General features: G+C 40.6%; 1 protein-coding gene across 1 annotated transcript in view; it reads right to left on the reverse strand.

Moving 5' to 3' along the window:
• Positions 1–8,658: 8,658 nt before the first annotated feature.
• The window catches only part of ATP11A (ATPase phospholipid transporting 11A), a 118,312-nt gene continuing 111,003 nt past the window's right edge, over positions 8,659–15,967 (reverse strand). Inside the window, 2 exon segments of the mRNA XM_019610020.2 lie at positions 8,659–14,104; positions 14,107–14,227. Of these exon segments, the coding sequence (XP_019465565.1) occupies positions 13,971–14,104; positions 14,107–14,227 (255 nt within the window). The 3' untranslated portion in view covers positions 8,659–13,970.

A 15,967-nucleotide genomic window follows, 5' to 3' on the forward strand; every position in this document is an offset into this window, starting at 1 on the left:
AGGCGGTGGCATTTTGTCAGCGCCCCGCCAGCCCGCCGCCCGCGTGCGGCCCTTTGTTCGCCCCGGGCACCTGTACTGCTGTGTTTGTGTCTTCTTGGTAGTACAATTGAACAGCTGGAAGAGAATTCGTTTTCCCGCAATAAATATACAATGGGTGTTTGTTTGCTTTCTTACTCAGATATCCCTGAGTGGTAAAAACTTCCGAAAGGAAAAGTACTGTGGGGACCTGGAGCTTGTGGGGTTACCTCAGTGATACTGGCACCTGTGTCTTCCTCTGTACTCAGCTCTGGTGAGGTCACACCTCGAGTACTGTGTTCAGTTTTGGGCCCCTCACTACAAGGAAGACATTGAAACCCTGGATGTGTCCAGAGAAGGGCAACGAAACTGGTGAGGGGTCTGGAGCACAAGTCTTATGAGGAGCGGCTGAGGGAGCTGGGATTGTTCAGTCTGAAGGAGACTCAGGGGAGACCTTATTGCTCTCTATAACGGCCTGAAGGGAGGTTGTGGTGAGGTGGGGGTCAGCCTCTGCTCCCACGTAACTGCATTTCTTCTGTGAAACTGTGGTGAAGCACTGGGCCCAGGCTGCCCAGGGATGGGGTGGAGTCACTGACCCTGTTAGTGTTCCAGAACCAGGTGGATGTGGCACTGAGGGATGTCGGCAGTGGGCATGGTGGGATGAGCTGATGGTTGGAGTAGGTGTTCTCAGAGATCTTTTCAACCTTAATGGTTCTACGAAAAGAAGACACAGCTGTATTGGGAAGGAGTGTGAGAATTTATGGGAGACATTTAATGCTTTATGAACGGTCTGTTCAAATGTTGCTTGTTGTGCATTAAATAAAATATACTAATTGGTGTAGCACTGACTTTGGAGAAGGATGCTATATTCTATGGAAAATACTCTTTTGTTCTGGCTGTGCCAATAGGCTGGGGTGGATTTCAGCACGGAAGCAGCTAAGTTTCAAACAAATGTCAGGAGCAGATGACATTTAGGAGTTCTGAAGAAATTAATAAATAAAGTAACTAAGCCACTGGAGCAAACGTGTGCTTTTACATTGCAGCAGCTGAAAGCAGAAGAGGGTTGGAGTGAGGTTAAGATATCCATCCTAAATAGGAGTGGTTTGGGATTCTGAAGGCTGCGAAATAACGAAGTCTTACAGTTCAGGCAAAAAGTGTCACTGAGCACCTTCTTCAAATACATGAACATTGTGCTTCACACCCTGCCAGCATGAAAGTGTTATAAGTCAGCACAGGGAGCGGCGTGCTGATTTTTCTGAAACTTTCAGCTCAGAGAAAAGCTGGGATGAGAGCCCAGAAGGACCTAACGAATACCATAGGTGCTGGATGTGCTGTTGCACAGACAAAGAGTGGACAAACCCAGCAAGGCATTGGAGACTCAGACTGATGATGATTCTCTTCCTTACAATTAAGACAGTACTTAGTGAGCGATGCAGAATTTTGATTGATTGAAAGGCATGTCTCAATATCTCTAAATCTCATTTCAGACTGCATGATAAAGCACTGGGCTAAATGATTTGTGAGTGGCTAGCATCACTGAGGTGTGGTTAAAGTAGGAAAAGACGCAGAGCAGACTTTAAAGAATCCCATTGGTAGGCTGCAAAAATTCCATGTTTGTGCAAAATGTGAGGAAAACATGTTCCCAGAAAACTCGCCTGTTTTCTTTTACACTGCAAACGTTAACAAATATGACTCACAGGCTCAGGGGACTCTACACAATCATGCTGGTGGCTTAAAGTATCTCTAGATATCCCTCCTCCTCTGGTATGAAATATTTACCTCAACACAAATCTTCAGAACTCACTAAAAATAACAGCTCTTTCTCCATGAATAATAGACTCTTAGTTGCAGGCGTATTTTATGGCTGAAAATTTAAGTTGAATGACTTAGAACAGCCTTCAGTATGTTCATCTGTGGCATGTTCCATTCTGTCAAAAGGGCACAGCTGAAGGCTTGGTGTGCTGTGGCTGGGGGATCCTTTGGTATCATTGCAATGCTCTGGTGCCCGCCAGCTCCTAACGAAACCCAGGATACCACTGTAACAAATGAGACTGCATCAAAAGGACCTGATTTGTGGAGGAATCAAATGGACAAGTCACTCAACATGCGCACTGACTAGGACAAAAGCTAATTGGCTATGAGGAAAAAGAAATGTGCTCACCCACTGCTTGTTGATTCCCTTCCTGGGCTCATTTTGATCAAAAAGCAGTGCACATGCTGGGGCTTTAAAAACCTCTTGGTAAAATGGGAAAGATTTTACCTAGCCCTGGAGCAGAACTGAAATCCTCGTCCAAGTCCTTACCCAGATTTGTTGGGCTCCAGCTTTGTGTTGTGCTGGATATGGAGGCTTTCAGCTCGCCAATGCATCAGCCTGCTCTGCTGCTGAGCCCTGCAGATGTGTGGGTGTCACAGGTGGAGGTGGTGGCAGATGAGGTATGGAGGGCTGTAGGAATAGCTGATCCCAAACCATGTAGCTTTGTGTAATCCTCCTGCTTCTGTCCTCTGTTCCACATTAAGTTCAGGGAGTGCTTCGGTCACGCTCAGCTCCCACGACATTGAATGGAAGCTGAGGGATGTAGTGCGGCGAACTCTTACTCAGAATGCTATTTTTAGGTCTCAGCATTAAGCTTGCTGCCAGAGTATGTGGGCCTTTCAGCACAATTAGGTGCACAGTAAGCTTTAGAACTGTCATGACCTGTATTAGGACGCGTGGGCTTCTGGAGACAAAGGCACTTGTTGGACGTTTTCTCCCATCTAGCTCCCTCAGCTAGTCTCAGAGCAATTGTGAGGTGCTGGGAGGATGAACAAACCGGGAAGAAAACTGTTTCAGGGAATCAGCTAAGAAAGGAAAATCCTTCTATTGGACCTACTTCTTGGAAAGTCCTAGGAAATCTGTAGCGACAGGAGCATGGGAAGCCTCAGACTCCATAGCTTATGTGGAGGAAGACTTCATTTCCATTGCTCTAATAGTGCAGCTTAAAAGCTCCTCACTTTTCTGAAAAGCAGAAGGTGTGCTGCTTTTTCACTGTAACCAAACCAATGCTGGGGCACTCAACAGCAAGCAGTGATGTGGGACTGATGTTCTCAATAGCCACCCAGCGCTGCAGAGCTTGCAGGAGCAGCCTGGCAGAGACAGGTGGTGCTTTCTGCAAGCTCCATGATCCCACAGTGGGAAATGATTCCCCACGGACATGGTGGAATCTAGGGGCAAGCATCTCCCTGAACTTTGGTTTAGCAAATATTTGAGATTGCAAGCAAGTTCACCCTGGAAGTGGCCATGGAAAATCTGTCCTGCTGTTTTCCTCTGTAGCTGGCACAGAATCAGAATCTTCCAACTTTTGGTGCAAAGTATCTATGACGCGTGGAGCAAATGATTCCTTTTCCTTTCCTCTCTTCCTTCCTTTCAGGGTTATGAGAGTCAGGCTAGGCCTTGTTAGCTGTTCCTCATCCATTATAAGTGCTGGGAGGTCTGTCTGCAACCTGTGTGCTGAGTACATCCGAAGGGAAGCGAGGAGATGGTTGGGCTGGCGCTCTAAATGTGCTTAGGTGCTGTAAAACCCTGCAGCTTCATGCAGTGTACAAACCATGCCAGCTAAATAAGATTAGCCCTAATCAGCATATTGGGGACATGGCCACAAACAACAAAAGTCACGTAGGAGGATGGGGCTGCAAGGCCATCCTACTGCTAGCTAGTGCAGGAGTCCCCAATCCTACCCTGCTTGAACTTTGCATGGTTCTATTTCTATGCTGCCAGAGGGACAGAAAGCATTGAGAATATTTTGTCTCTTTTTTGCTTGGACACGGATATGAAACCTCCTTTGCTGTATGTTTTTTCTCTTAGTTAATATTTTTCCTGGCTTTCCAAGTGTTTAAGAAAGAACTCCATCATTAATGGAGTTCACTGTGCTTACATTCAGTACCGTTATTTATATTTGAGAAGTAAAAACATTTTAAATGTCTAACAAATAAAATAATTACTAAAGGGCTTGGGATGAATGTCTTGATTGATTAACAGTAGGTTAAGTTGTAGGTACCCTGTTGTTAGTGTGCCATTCAATGGGGAATCTTCTGCTGGCTCTGGTGGGAGCTCAGACACCTGCATGGTAGACACTGCTTTGTCTGAACCTGAATCTCACACTTGTCTCCCTGGATCATATTTGATGTTGAGTTCATAGAATCACAGAACTGTTTGAGTTAGAAGGGAGCCTTAAAGGCCATCTAGTCCAATCCCTCTGCAATGAACAGAGAAACCTGCAGCTCCATCGGGGTGCTCAGTGTCCCCATCCAGCCTCAACTTTAATCTCCCCAGGGATGGGGCATCCACCACCTCACAGTGCCAGAGTTGTTCAGACACTCAGCTCCCAGTTAATTCCTGCTTATGAGGGAAGGAGAGGAGTGGAAAAGTTCCTGGGACTAGGAACATGGTGTGCTTTGGGCTGCAGTGTGGAAAGAAGGGATTTCTAAGTCATGCATACTGCTGGTTGTTATGTGGGGAACACAAACTGTGGATCAGGGCTTGGGACCATGTGTCATGAAACAGCTGAAACAGACTGATAGTTAGAGAAAGAAGATGTTAGGGCTGGAAAACATGAAATTTCTTTAAAAAAAAAGGTAGTAAAGAATAACACGTTAGTTTTGATTACGTCCAGTGTGGAAGTAGAGCATAAATGAATTTGCAGCCCATGAACCCTATTATAATTATAGAGTCATAGAATCATAGAATGGCCTGGATTGAAAAGGACCACAATGATGATCCAGTTTCAACCCCCTGCTATGTGCAGGGTCACCAACCACCAGACCAGGCTGCCCAGAGCCACATCCAGCCTGGCCTTGAATGCCTCCAGGGATGGGGCATCCACAACCTCCTTGGGCAACCTGTTCCAGTGCGTCACTGCCCTCTGAGTGAAAAACTTCCTCCTAATATCTAACCTAAACCACCTCTGTCTCAGTTTAAAACCATTCCCTCTTGTCCTATCACTATCCACCCTCGTAAAGAACCGTTCCCCCTCTTGTTCATATGCTCCCTCCAAGTACTGGAAGGCCACCATGAGGTCTCCCTGGAGCCTTCTCTTCTCCAAGTTAAACAAGTCCAGTTCCCTCAAGAGCAGTGTAATGTGACAGTGAGATGAAATACATGTGGAATGACAGCGTAAAAGATGGATTACAGGCAAATGCTGAAAAAATTGGCAGTTATCACATCAACAGGTCAGTGCGTATGAGTGAACTCTGTGTATAAGATAAACTTTTTTTCATGCTACTATAACAAATTCCTAGCCAACATATTTAATACTGAACCTGTAGTGCTCGCACATAGACAATAAGAAAAAAGATGAGTGACAAGAGTATCCTGGGATAGTGCCCAGCAGCATTGCTTGGGGCTTTTTGCACAACATCCACTTTCCTCCTTAAACCAGTAGAACTCCAACCACACTGCCTGAGCTCAATAGCTGAATATAAAACTGTTAGGATAAATCAGAATTGTTAATTGTGCTCCTCTGGGAAAAGCAAGGGGGGGCGCAAATCTTTGTAGTCAAGAAGTTGATAAAGGTGGTTAAATTTGAAACTTACAAAAAGCATAAGTATCATTTGCTGGTCTGCAATAGCAACAACTCTTGAGTTCCTATGTGTGAGGGGGAGATTTCACGGATGAACAGATGAGTTGCCAGCAAAATTAAGATATTCTCACAGCTTTTTGTATTTTAGCGTTCATGCAAATTTGGAAATAAAGAATTGGCAGATGGTTCTCATGAACTGCATCTGGAAATAAAAGATGCCAAAGTTGACTGCATGAGTAATATTTGGATAGGCTAAGGAGGGTGGCACGTTGCCAAAAGCTTTCTGAAGGCTGTCATCACGACTGATGCGGAGCAAGAACAGCATGAGGGAAATGTATCTTTCAGATACGGATATTAATTTCTTTGGGGTGTGTGTGTGGCAGAATCTAAATATCCATTGCCTTTCCATGTTACCATCAAGTCCCTGGGTAAGCATGAAAAATGACACTTCCTTTTGTCTTACAAATACTGCCCATCTTAAAGAATTTCTCTCTGGAGACCCTCAGACAGGGGAATCACCAGGTAATTTGTCAGTCAAGCAAAATTCTAGGATATAGGTAGTTTGCAGTAAATTTAGTGGGTTAAAAATTCATTTTTTCCCCAATATCTTCAACTCACAACTTTTTATGGTGAAAGCAATTGAAAAAGTCTCATCAGATCATGTATCCTTTCTGAGCAACAAGCGTAAATGGATGTGAAACCAGGATTTGTAATAGAGGTTCATTATGCTGGAGAGGCTGTGAAGAGAGAGCAGGTGGGGAAAGGAACCTCCCTTCTCAGTGCTGTGTGTGGGGTGTTTGTGTTTTCTGGATAGAAGTGAGCAGGGCAATAACCAGTGGTGGTGACTGTACCACATCAGGCCTTCTGCTCTGCCTGTTCAATGAGCTGGGAGGTAGCACAAATAAAGATCTTTCTCATTATCCTGTGTTGGACTGTGCTTACTCACCTAAGGAAGGAATGGTTTCCTTCTTGAGAAGGAAAACGAGGAGTGCTGAAAAAGACTTCCAGGGGAAAGAATAATAAGTATATTAAAGAGGTCAGCATCAAAATGATATCTTTTAACTACTACTCCTCAGTAGTTTCTGATGAGTGTATGCATGCACTGTAATCTATAAAGTTTATATGTGTCCAGATGGAGTTACAGATATGAGGAAACATGTAAATGCAGATTTACACTCCTAAAACTAAGGAATGAGCAAATATTCCTAGCCATGTTTCATATTGTATACTCTGGGTCCTATAATTTTGTAGTGTTACAGCACACAGATCAGATCAACGTGGGAAATTAGCCACCACAGCATTACCTAAGCATTGGCATTGATTAATTGTGTTGCTGTAGTAGTAGCCCAGGAAGACCTACTCAGGGAGAAGGAAATGGAAGGAGAGATGCTAGTAGTAGAGACTGAAAAGAACTTTATGAACAGCGATGGGATGTGCCCAAAGATCATTAGTATGGGGATCTCTGCATACTTTAGGCCCAAAAGTTATTTCCAACAGATACAGTATTTATAGATAAGCAGCAAATTATAAATCACAGGTAGATCACTACTATCTAAGAGTTCAGCTGTCTTGGATTCAGACTTCTTGTTATCTGCAGAAATGTTCTGGCCATGCACTATGGTGGATGCAAATATAGTTTCTGTGCAGCTGCTCTGGTAAGTATTCAGTGAGGTGAGAGGGTATCAGCTAGCTGGGCATTTCCTACAACCAGACAGCAGCCTAGGGCCGCCAAGGAAGGTGGATTCATAGAATCATAGAATCACTCAGGTTGGAAAAGACCTTAAAGATCATCGAGTCCAACCACAACCTAACCATACTACCCTAACTCTAACAACCCTCCGCTAAATCATGTCCCTGAGCACCACATCCAAATGGTTTTTAAACACATCCAGGGATGGTGACTCAACCACCTCCCTGGGGAGCCTATTCCAGTGCTTCACAACCCTTTCTGTAAAGAAGTGTTTCCTGATAGCCAACCTAAGCCTCTCCTGGGGCATGATTATTGGCTTTGGGCTTACTGAGAGGTCAGAGGGGACCCACTGGGCTGCAGTATCATCTACAATGGAAGGATCTACAGCTTTTTTTCCATCTGGACAAGTCCCCTTAAGTACAATGATGCGCAAACATTCAGTGCAGTTGTTTTACAAACCACAAACACCTCTGTTCCTTTGGGTCAAACTAATTCACTTTCTAAGAAGAGTCACTTTAAAGCCAAGTGCATCTCTATTGTTACTGAGCTGTATCTCTCCATCGGTGAGATGAAGTCTCACTTCAGTCTTGTTTATATTCCCTGACTAGGCAAGGTTTCTCCTTCTGAACTCTAATTCTATTAGAAGGGAACACAATCCTTCTTCATAGCTGGAAATACGCAGATAGAGTTCAACCTAATTAATGCTGACAACTTCCACTAGCCATGCATTTATAATCTGCATAGAACTGGAGAAAAATATCTGTGGAAGAATATTACTGCGATAGGGTTGGAAGCATATCTTTCAGTGGTGGTACATGGATCGAGACTTATCTTCCTTCTTTTCTAAAGCTCAGCATCTATTAGCTTGCAAGATCAGATTAGATTTCAGATTAGGCACCGGTTTTGACATTAGCATTTCAGTGTCAAGCATCTTTTCAAAATACATTTAAAATCTCAAGGTAAGGGTTGTTATGTTTTTTGGACAACTATTAGGATTGCTTTGCTTAGTAGGAGCTCTCAAGAAGCATATCCTGTTTTTCACCCATGAAGCGATGGATGAGACTGGGTGTTAACAGCTCTCCTTGACACAACCTGACGAGTGGCCCCACAAACCAAAGAGGACGCTGCATCGTATGTATTTTTAAAAGCTTAACGTGCCAGATTTTTTTTAATCGAAATGAATAATAGAAAACAACAACAACAAACCTTTTGGTGGTTGAAAATTGAATACTACTCCTATTTGTCTCCCGTAACTGGAAAATAAAGACTTCAGTTATTAAAACTCACCACCATTACTTTACTGCAGACTCACCATTAAAGAAAATAACTTGAATGACTTGACTTTGCTTTAGCATTTGAATGAAATTAAAATGAAAGGACCTGTAAGGATACGTAATGGAAACACACAGAAACAAAGCTTTATTAGAACGCTGAAAAATCATTTTTAACTTCCTGTTGAGTATCAGCTGAGGAAATCAGAATGCGTATAAAGGGAAAACATGGAATTTCATTCTGTCTCCAACCTATTTCAATTAATATCAAAACTGACCTCTTGAAATAGTTTATAGAGCAGCATTGTATATATTGCAGGAAAAAAAGTAGTCTCTTTATAGAAGAAACAGCTTTCAATTAATTTACGATTTAACTTACTAGAAAAGGGTAATTTAAAGAGCTCAAGGAAAACATGGTATTCAATCTAAAATTAATAATGAGAAATCACTGCCTTTCTGCCCTTTTATCCTTTAAACAATTTAAGATTTTTACATTTCTACAAAATAGAAAGTTGCCTACTTACAAGGTAACTTCTTCCTTGTGCTACTGTGTTCTTCCTGAAATCCACATGCATCACATTCCTCTTTCAAATTTTTATCTAATTCCAATTTGTGCATTTTTTAGTTCATTACACGAAGAAAGGGGAAAACATCTTCCAGATTCACCTTTTTCCCCTCAAGCCACCTCCACTACAAGCTCATTCAGTAGAAAACCCAAAATGATGAACAAAAGGGATACAGTAGGTAAATAGGCTAGCATTATTCAGATAAATAGTTGTTACAAGCAGAAATCTGTTACTCTAACGTTTTTATTATGGGAACAGAAAAGTCAATACACAGAATGCCTAAGCATTCTATGCAGCCTCATCAAGAATCACAGAATGGCTTGGGTTGGAAGGGACCTCAAGGATCATCAAGTTTCAACCCCCTGCCACAGGCAGGGCTGCCAGCTACTGGATCAGACTGAAGAAAGAGGGAGGCACCTCACCTAGCGCTCTCACCTGCTTTGTGAAAGCTCTCTGGGGTAGCTTCAGGTTGATGGTGTCAAGACATTTGTTGGCATGCTCTGTAACGATGTCCAAAGTACAGGATGTCCCATTGTACCACCAAACAAAAGAAAATGATAAACATTTGTGCAATCAGCCTGCTTTGTAAGAACACTGCTGCCAAGTCAGATGGCGAAGCACACTGGCTTTGCCTTTAATTCCATTTCTTTAAACTGATGACAATGCAGAGAAAGGTAAACTAGCTCTGGGTACCCAGGCCAGCAAGACTGCAAGGAAGTACAGATCCTCTTACGTGCAGCTTTAGTAGCTTAGATTGTAAAGAACTTTAGCACTAATCCAATCAATGTGGGAAGAATGAAGCCCTCCAGGGCTGGTACAGATTTGGATCAGCTTCGCAGCACCGCTCACATCATTCACCTTTTGGTCTTCTTTGAATGTTCCGCTTGCTTTTTTAACTGGCTGCAATACTCTCTGAGAGCAGACGTGACTACAAGCATATTCAGCAGCAGAATCAAACACTCAATCCATTTTCTGTTCTCTACTTACATTTTATTACAGACTAATATGAAATCATTTCATATTCATACTCGGTTTTAATTACTCGTGAGCAAACTTAAACCAGTTCTGACCGTTTATATTTATTGCAAGCAGATCCATGTCTCCTGCTCATATGTTCTACGTACGGATCCAAAACGTGACTGAATATAAACAAGTTATATTTGGTTATCTACAGAAATTAAAGTTAAAAATAGCACTGAAAAGAAACTTTACATTAACGTATTCACACACTGACTCTTCAAATCAAATAAATGAAGTGGTATAGGATAATCTAAACATTAGATTTGAAGGCTGATTTATTTTCAAATAAATGCACCTATAATTGTACAATAAAAATAAGTGTTAGTATTTGGTGCCGGTGACTACAGACATCTTTAATGTTTAATGCACAGATAACTACTCCCAGCCCCCGGGCAGCACTTCCGCAGATTCTACTTTACATTCAGTCATGGAAGGACATTTAAAACAGAGTGCGTACGTAGCACAGAACTTGTTAGAGATGGTGCATATTAAAATCGTGTGAATTCTCATAAGGTGAAAAATTAAAGCTTCATCAATGGATTTTTAGATTATTCTGCAAAGTAGAATCGCGTGCTTTTTAACTTTCGCAATACTTCCACAAATTTCCATTAAAGCTTTTTTAACAGAGACAGTAGCATGAGCACAATGACCCCACTGGCTTCCAAAAAGAAAAGTAGTGCAGAGCTCAATTCGGCTATCTTTTTCCTTTTGTATTTGCAAGCCAGTTGGGACAAGACAGGCTAATGCAAGCAAGAAAGTAAACTGTAAGCTTTTATATTAAGTGGCTGAACAAACTATTACTGTACAGTGTAAAACCAAAAAGATCCACATCTTTTGCCACGAGCCACTGCAGGAATATACGAACTTCAGTGGCTGAAAAGCTTGAAATACTTTCTAAGTCTTCAGATACATTTGGTTAGCGCTTACCAGTTTCAAGACATTTATAGAAGCAGTTATGGAGACATTATGCTGTTAAAGCTGCAACGATTTAAACAAGGCGAGTTAGGAATTATATAGATTTTTATACTTTTCCCCATTCTTACAATATATAGAAACCAGTCTCCTTTCAGTGCCCCATCCATAATAAAACATTCTAATTCATTTTGATCTAACTTCTAAGTTTTCATCTTGGTATGACCTGGTCGGTTTACAGATTAACTCCAAGTTGCCACCTGCTGCAGTGGGCTAAGTTTGCATGGCAATAGTAACAGAAACAAAAACCTATCAAGTGAAATGTTGATGTTCTATGGGTTTTCCACCAAATGGTCTATTTTAATAAACAGTACCGACTTTTAAAGGTAAAAGTATTGCTAAATCAAAGCAGAGATTTCCACTTAAATTCAAGCATTTTTCCTCCTCCAAAAATGACACATTCAACTAAAATTTCCCAAACACTTAAAGAGGTGTTTCAGCATGAATAATATTGTAAATATTCTAAGTGCTGGTCTACACTACGTTTGCAATGAACTGCTTTGTTAACAGGCTGAACGGGAATGCAGCACTTTCAAAATCATCGAGCAAAAATCTCCTTATTTAAGGCTAAAAGACGGAACTCAAGAAGTAAAAAAGCAGGAGGGTTTACAGAATAGAAAAGCTAGCAGTAACAGTACAGCACAGAAAGGGTATCGTTCTAATTGCCAGCAAATCATTAATGGTTTGGGTGACACTGACAGAGCAACTGACCTATATTTCTAATTTAACATTCATTAGAATTTTAACATTCAGCCACAACTCCACTCTAAGCTAAATTTAAGTGGCCAAAACTCATAAGTATAAAAAAAGCCTTCAAAACATATATACTTAAAAAAAATAGAAATGGTGTGTTAACAAATGTATGCGTAAAACAGATTTATAAATAGCTACAGTATGAAAAATATTTCAGTGCAAAGGCAATTTTAAGATTTCTAAAAAATACATTACAAATAATTTGTTAACTACACACAAGAAATTTGTCACTGCTACTGGTATAAAATTTATACGCATAATAACTTTCTTTAAAAAATATATACACCAGTGTTTTATGTAGGGGATGGTTTGAACTGACCAACATTCAAGTATGCAATGGCATATATATGTACACACTCCCACACTCATATACATGTTTATGTATTTCAAAATGTTTCTGCTATGAGGACATTCTTTGAAACACAAATGCTACATGTTAAATGGTAAAGATACCTTCATTTGCGGTGCTCACCATCAGCCTTTTATAATTCTTCCCTTTTCTTTGGTATAAGGAAAATTTCACTGCTGACTTTACAATCTGTTTGTCCCAGGGAATATTCAATATTTCACTTCTTGTTGAACAGGAAAGTCACTCGGAATATTGTGTGAAACATTTCCTACCGAGTTGATTTTTCATTTACTCAAAAGTAGATTATTAAGTAAACCATTTTGTCTCTATGGGAAGTCATTTTTCTCCACCACTCATGTTCATTAAACACACAACTAATGTTTTGCTCACGCCTTCCAATAAAGCTCTGATTCCAAATATTTTGTTTTCACACTGCAACGCATTTTTAGTTAATATCCTCCCAGAAGTATTTAAAGACTGTGGTTATTAAAAAGTTAAAAACACCAGGCTAAACTAGACTGAAATTGGACTATTCCTTCAGGTAGTTTTGTACCCCAAAATAAAACACTGGACTAAAGAAACAAGACAAGGACACAGCTAATAGTTGAATAGTGCAAGGTAACATAAACGTAGCAGAGAAAATAGAAGTAAAAGTTGGCTGTCATACTTGAAGTAATAGAAACAGAATCTTTGCAGTCAAACTAATTTCTATTATAATTGTGTTTCAGCTGTTAGTAATAGCTGTGTGCCACCTACTGGTTTGCTCGCAAAAGTTAACAGTTGGGTATTCCTTGCTTTGTAATGCGTCTCCTCAGCCAATTAGATCTTATCACTAAAAAAAAAAAAACCCTAAAGAAATAAAAAGTCAAAACTAAAAGGATTACTCCAGATAATAAAAGACGCTTATTTGGAAAAATAGCCTTTTTTTGAGGGGGAAAAAAAACAAACCAAAAAGGTTCTCTGTATAAAACTTACTACTATACTTACTACTATGCATACTTTAAAAGCATGGGAACACTGCGTACCTGCATCCTTGATGAATTCACGAAGACACTGGAGGCAAAATGCTTACATTCAATTTTTCTGTAGATATCAACGCTGATGATACCTACTGAACAGCCAACTTGACTTCATATAGTGTGCACGTACTCTACACAAGGATCATTTTGCCTGTTTTTCTACAGGGGAGTACTAACTGAAAACCATACGAGGCCCTGATTTGGCCACTTACAAGGAAGTGAACATTAGAGAGTGTTTCTTGAAAGCAGATTTGCACAGAGGAAACACCAGTTTGTTCTATAGAGAAAGCAAAGAAAGAAAAAGGATAGAGGAAAATCAGAAACAGCACTTAGCAATACGCTTTAGGAAACTTTCATCGGAGATAACTGAGGTCATCGCTTCTGGCTGAAAATTAAAACTGTTGATCTCAGAATGTAGGTCACTGACTGAAACTATACACTTCAAGTAACAAAATGACTAAAGATGACAGAAACAATAAATGCACAAGAATCTTGACACAGGAAGATGAGTAAATTTTAGTGCTACCAGTCTCACAGTACCAGACTGTGCGGATTGTTCATTGCCCCAGTAGTTCAAAACATAGAAGGAGGCCTATCGGCCTGGAAGGTTTCATACTTCTAGCTCTTGATCCTGTTTGTCTGAGCATTACCTCAGACAGCAAAAGCCACATATAGTTTGATGTATTTCTGTGACATGTTTGTTTCCTAAAAAAAGAAATAAACAAAGGTACAGTTTTTAAAGGCTTGAATTGGTGTTCTGTCATACAGACGTTTCCAAACCTGACCCACTGTAGCGGTAGCCTGCACTGGAACGACAATGCTTATTTGAGTAGCCAAAGACAGATGGAAGCACTGAATAATCAATGCCTCTCCAGTGCGTAAACATTGTTTTTTAGAACGAGAATGAGACCTTCTTGCTGGGGAATTGCTGCAGTCATTGCTCCTGTATCTTGGGCTTTTGAGGCAGGCAAGAGGTGTGAATTCCGAGATGTGGTCCCGACAGTGCCTTGATGCATTCTGCTGAGAAAAAGAAAAACAAGTAAATAGGTGATTTCAGAGCTAAAAGCCTAATCTTGCATTCTGTCTGCCTTTCACTAAATCATCACTTTGGCTATTTGCTTCATGTGAAGGTAAAATCCCTCTTTGAACGTGACTGGTTGTATATCAAGACCTAAAGAATTAGGTGCAATTTTACATATAATCTCTAAGCCTGATAATGGGCTCTCTAGAGAAGAGATGAAGACACAGAGGACTGTTTTCAAGTTGATTTTTTGTTGTTCTTTTTTTTAAATCTTGTTTATAATTCACTGTGCAATCTCTTTTTGTACCTCTTTTTATCTCAGAACTTTTTTTAGTCGGGAATTCTTAGGGGGAATTTGAAGATAGAACAGACTCAACTACTTTGCCCTGTACTTCCAAAGAGAGGGAATTCTTTACAGTTGGTTTGAGCCAATAGATACGATTTCCAGAGGTTTTTAGTGCATTTGTTTTGTACTTCTAAGCAATGCCAGGCTTTGGAATTGCTCAGGTTTAGCATAAAGTACCTGTAGGCAACCGCAACAGCAGGTCTATCTTAGTCTAATTGTCCATTAAAGTTTATCTATGCCATGCAATCATCCCACATGTGGCAGAATTGGCACCTCAACTCAGGAAATACTCAGGACCATGCTATTACCATGGTACATGACAAGACCCTAGAATGAATGAACAGACTAGGAGGAAAGCAGCACAGCACTTTCCCCAGTGAGATTATCTTATCTCCTCATGAAATGTACTTTTAATTTCCAGACATAGGGCTATGGAGGTTATATGACCATGTTTAAGATACTAATGCATTCTAACCATGATTTGGACAAGCGTTATCAATGATTCTCTTCATGAGTACTATTTAAGCCAGTTAATACTCTACTCTTGATCATGGATTTCCTCCTTCCCTGTTGACATTAACACAGTAGTAAGAGGGACAAAATCCCAAAATAATAATGTAGCTTACGGAAGTTTGCCTACTTTCAATGCCAATCACAAGCTTGAACTGCTACGCTAACATAACCAAAAGTATGTAGAAAGCTCCCTTAAAGCAGTTTCGCTCAGAAGAGAGTCAGTGAACTGTAGCAAACTGCTCACTAGCAGCGAGGCCTGGATTCTTTTAAACACCTATAGACCAAATACTAACATTAATACAGAAAAATTTAGGGAAACAGATAATAGAGCAGCTAACTTTCTTCTGGAAATGTCAGTGGGCAATGCAGTCCTACGCTGTATAACTTCTTTTTCTTATTCCTCCAGCTACAAAGTGAAGCATTTTTGTTACTCTTTCTAAAAATAAAATGGTATTTTTTCTTCACATAAAAAGTTGGGTTTCAATACGCCAGGACTGACACTACTTCAGAAAGCTGGGGTTTTCTACTGCTAATTGTTCACAGCAGTGACTAAAGACAGTAGATACTGGCAGATGCACAGCCCCAGATGCACAACCCCTGACCTACGGTCCTACTCACAAATAAATCAACTCCTTTTGTATGACAATCTCTCTGTTTTACTGTCTGCATTTGGTCTATGCATGTATCCAAAAACATGCATAGACCAAGAGATAAACTGCTGATGCGTGAGACTTCTGACTTCATGTATTTGACACCGCAGAGTAATGCGAGTACACCCTGCTGTAATAACTGCTGTTCTTACAAAACAGATGTAAAACAACACCTATTTGTAACACCATGTATTAACTGGACTTTAATATGGGTATATCCACTCACA

Source organism: Meleagris gallopavo, chromosome 1 (assembly GCF_000146605.3).
Source record: "Meleagris gallopavo isolate NT-WF06-2002-E0010 breed Aviagen turkey brand Nicholas breeding stock chromosome 1, Turkey_5.1, whole genome shotgun sequence".
Lineage (NCBI taxonomy): Eukaryota > Metazoa > Chordata > Aves > Galliformes > Phasianidae > Meleagris > Meleagris gallopavo.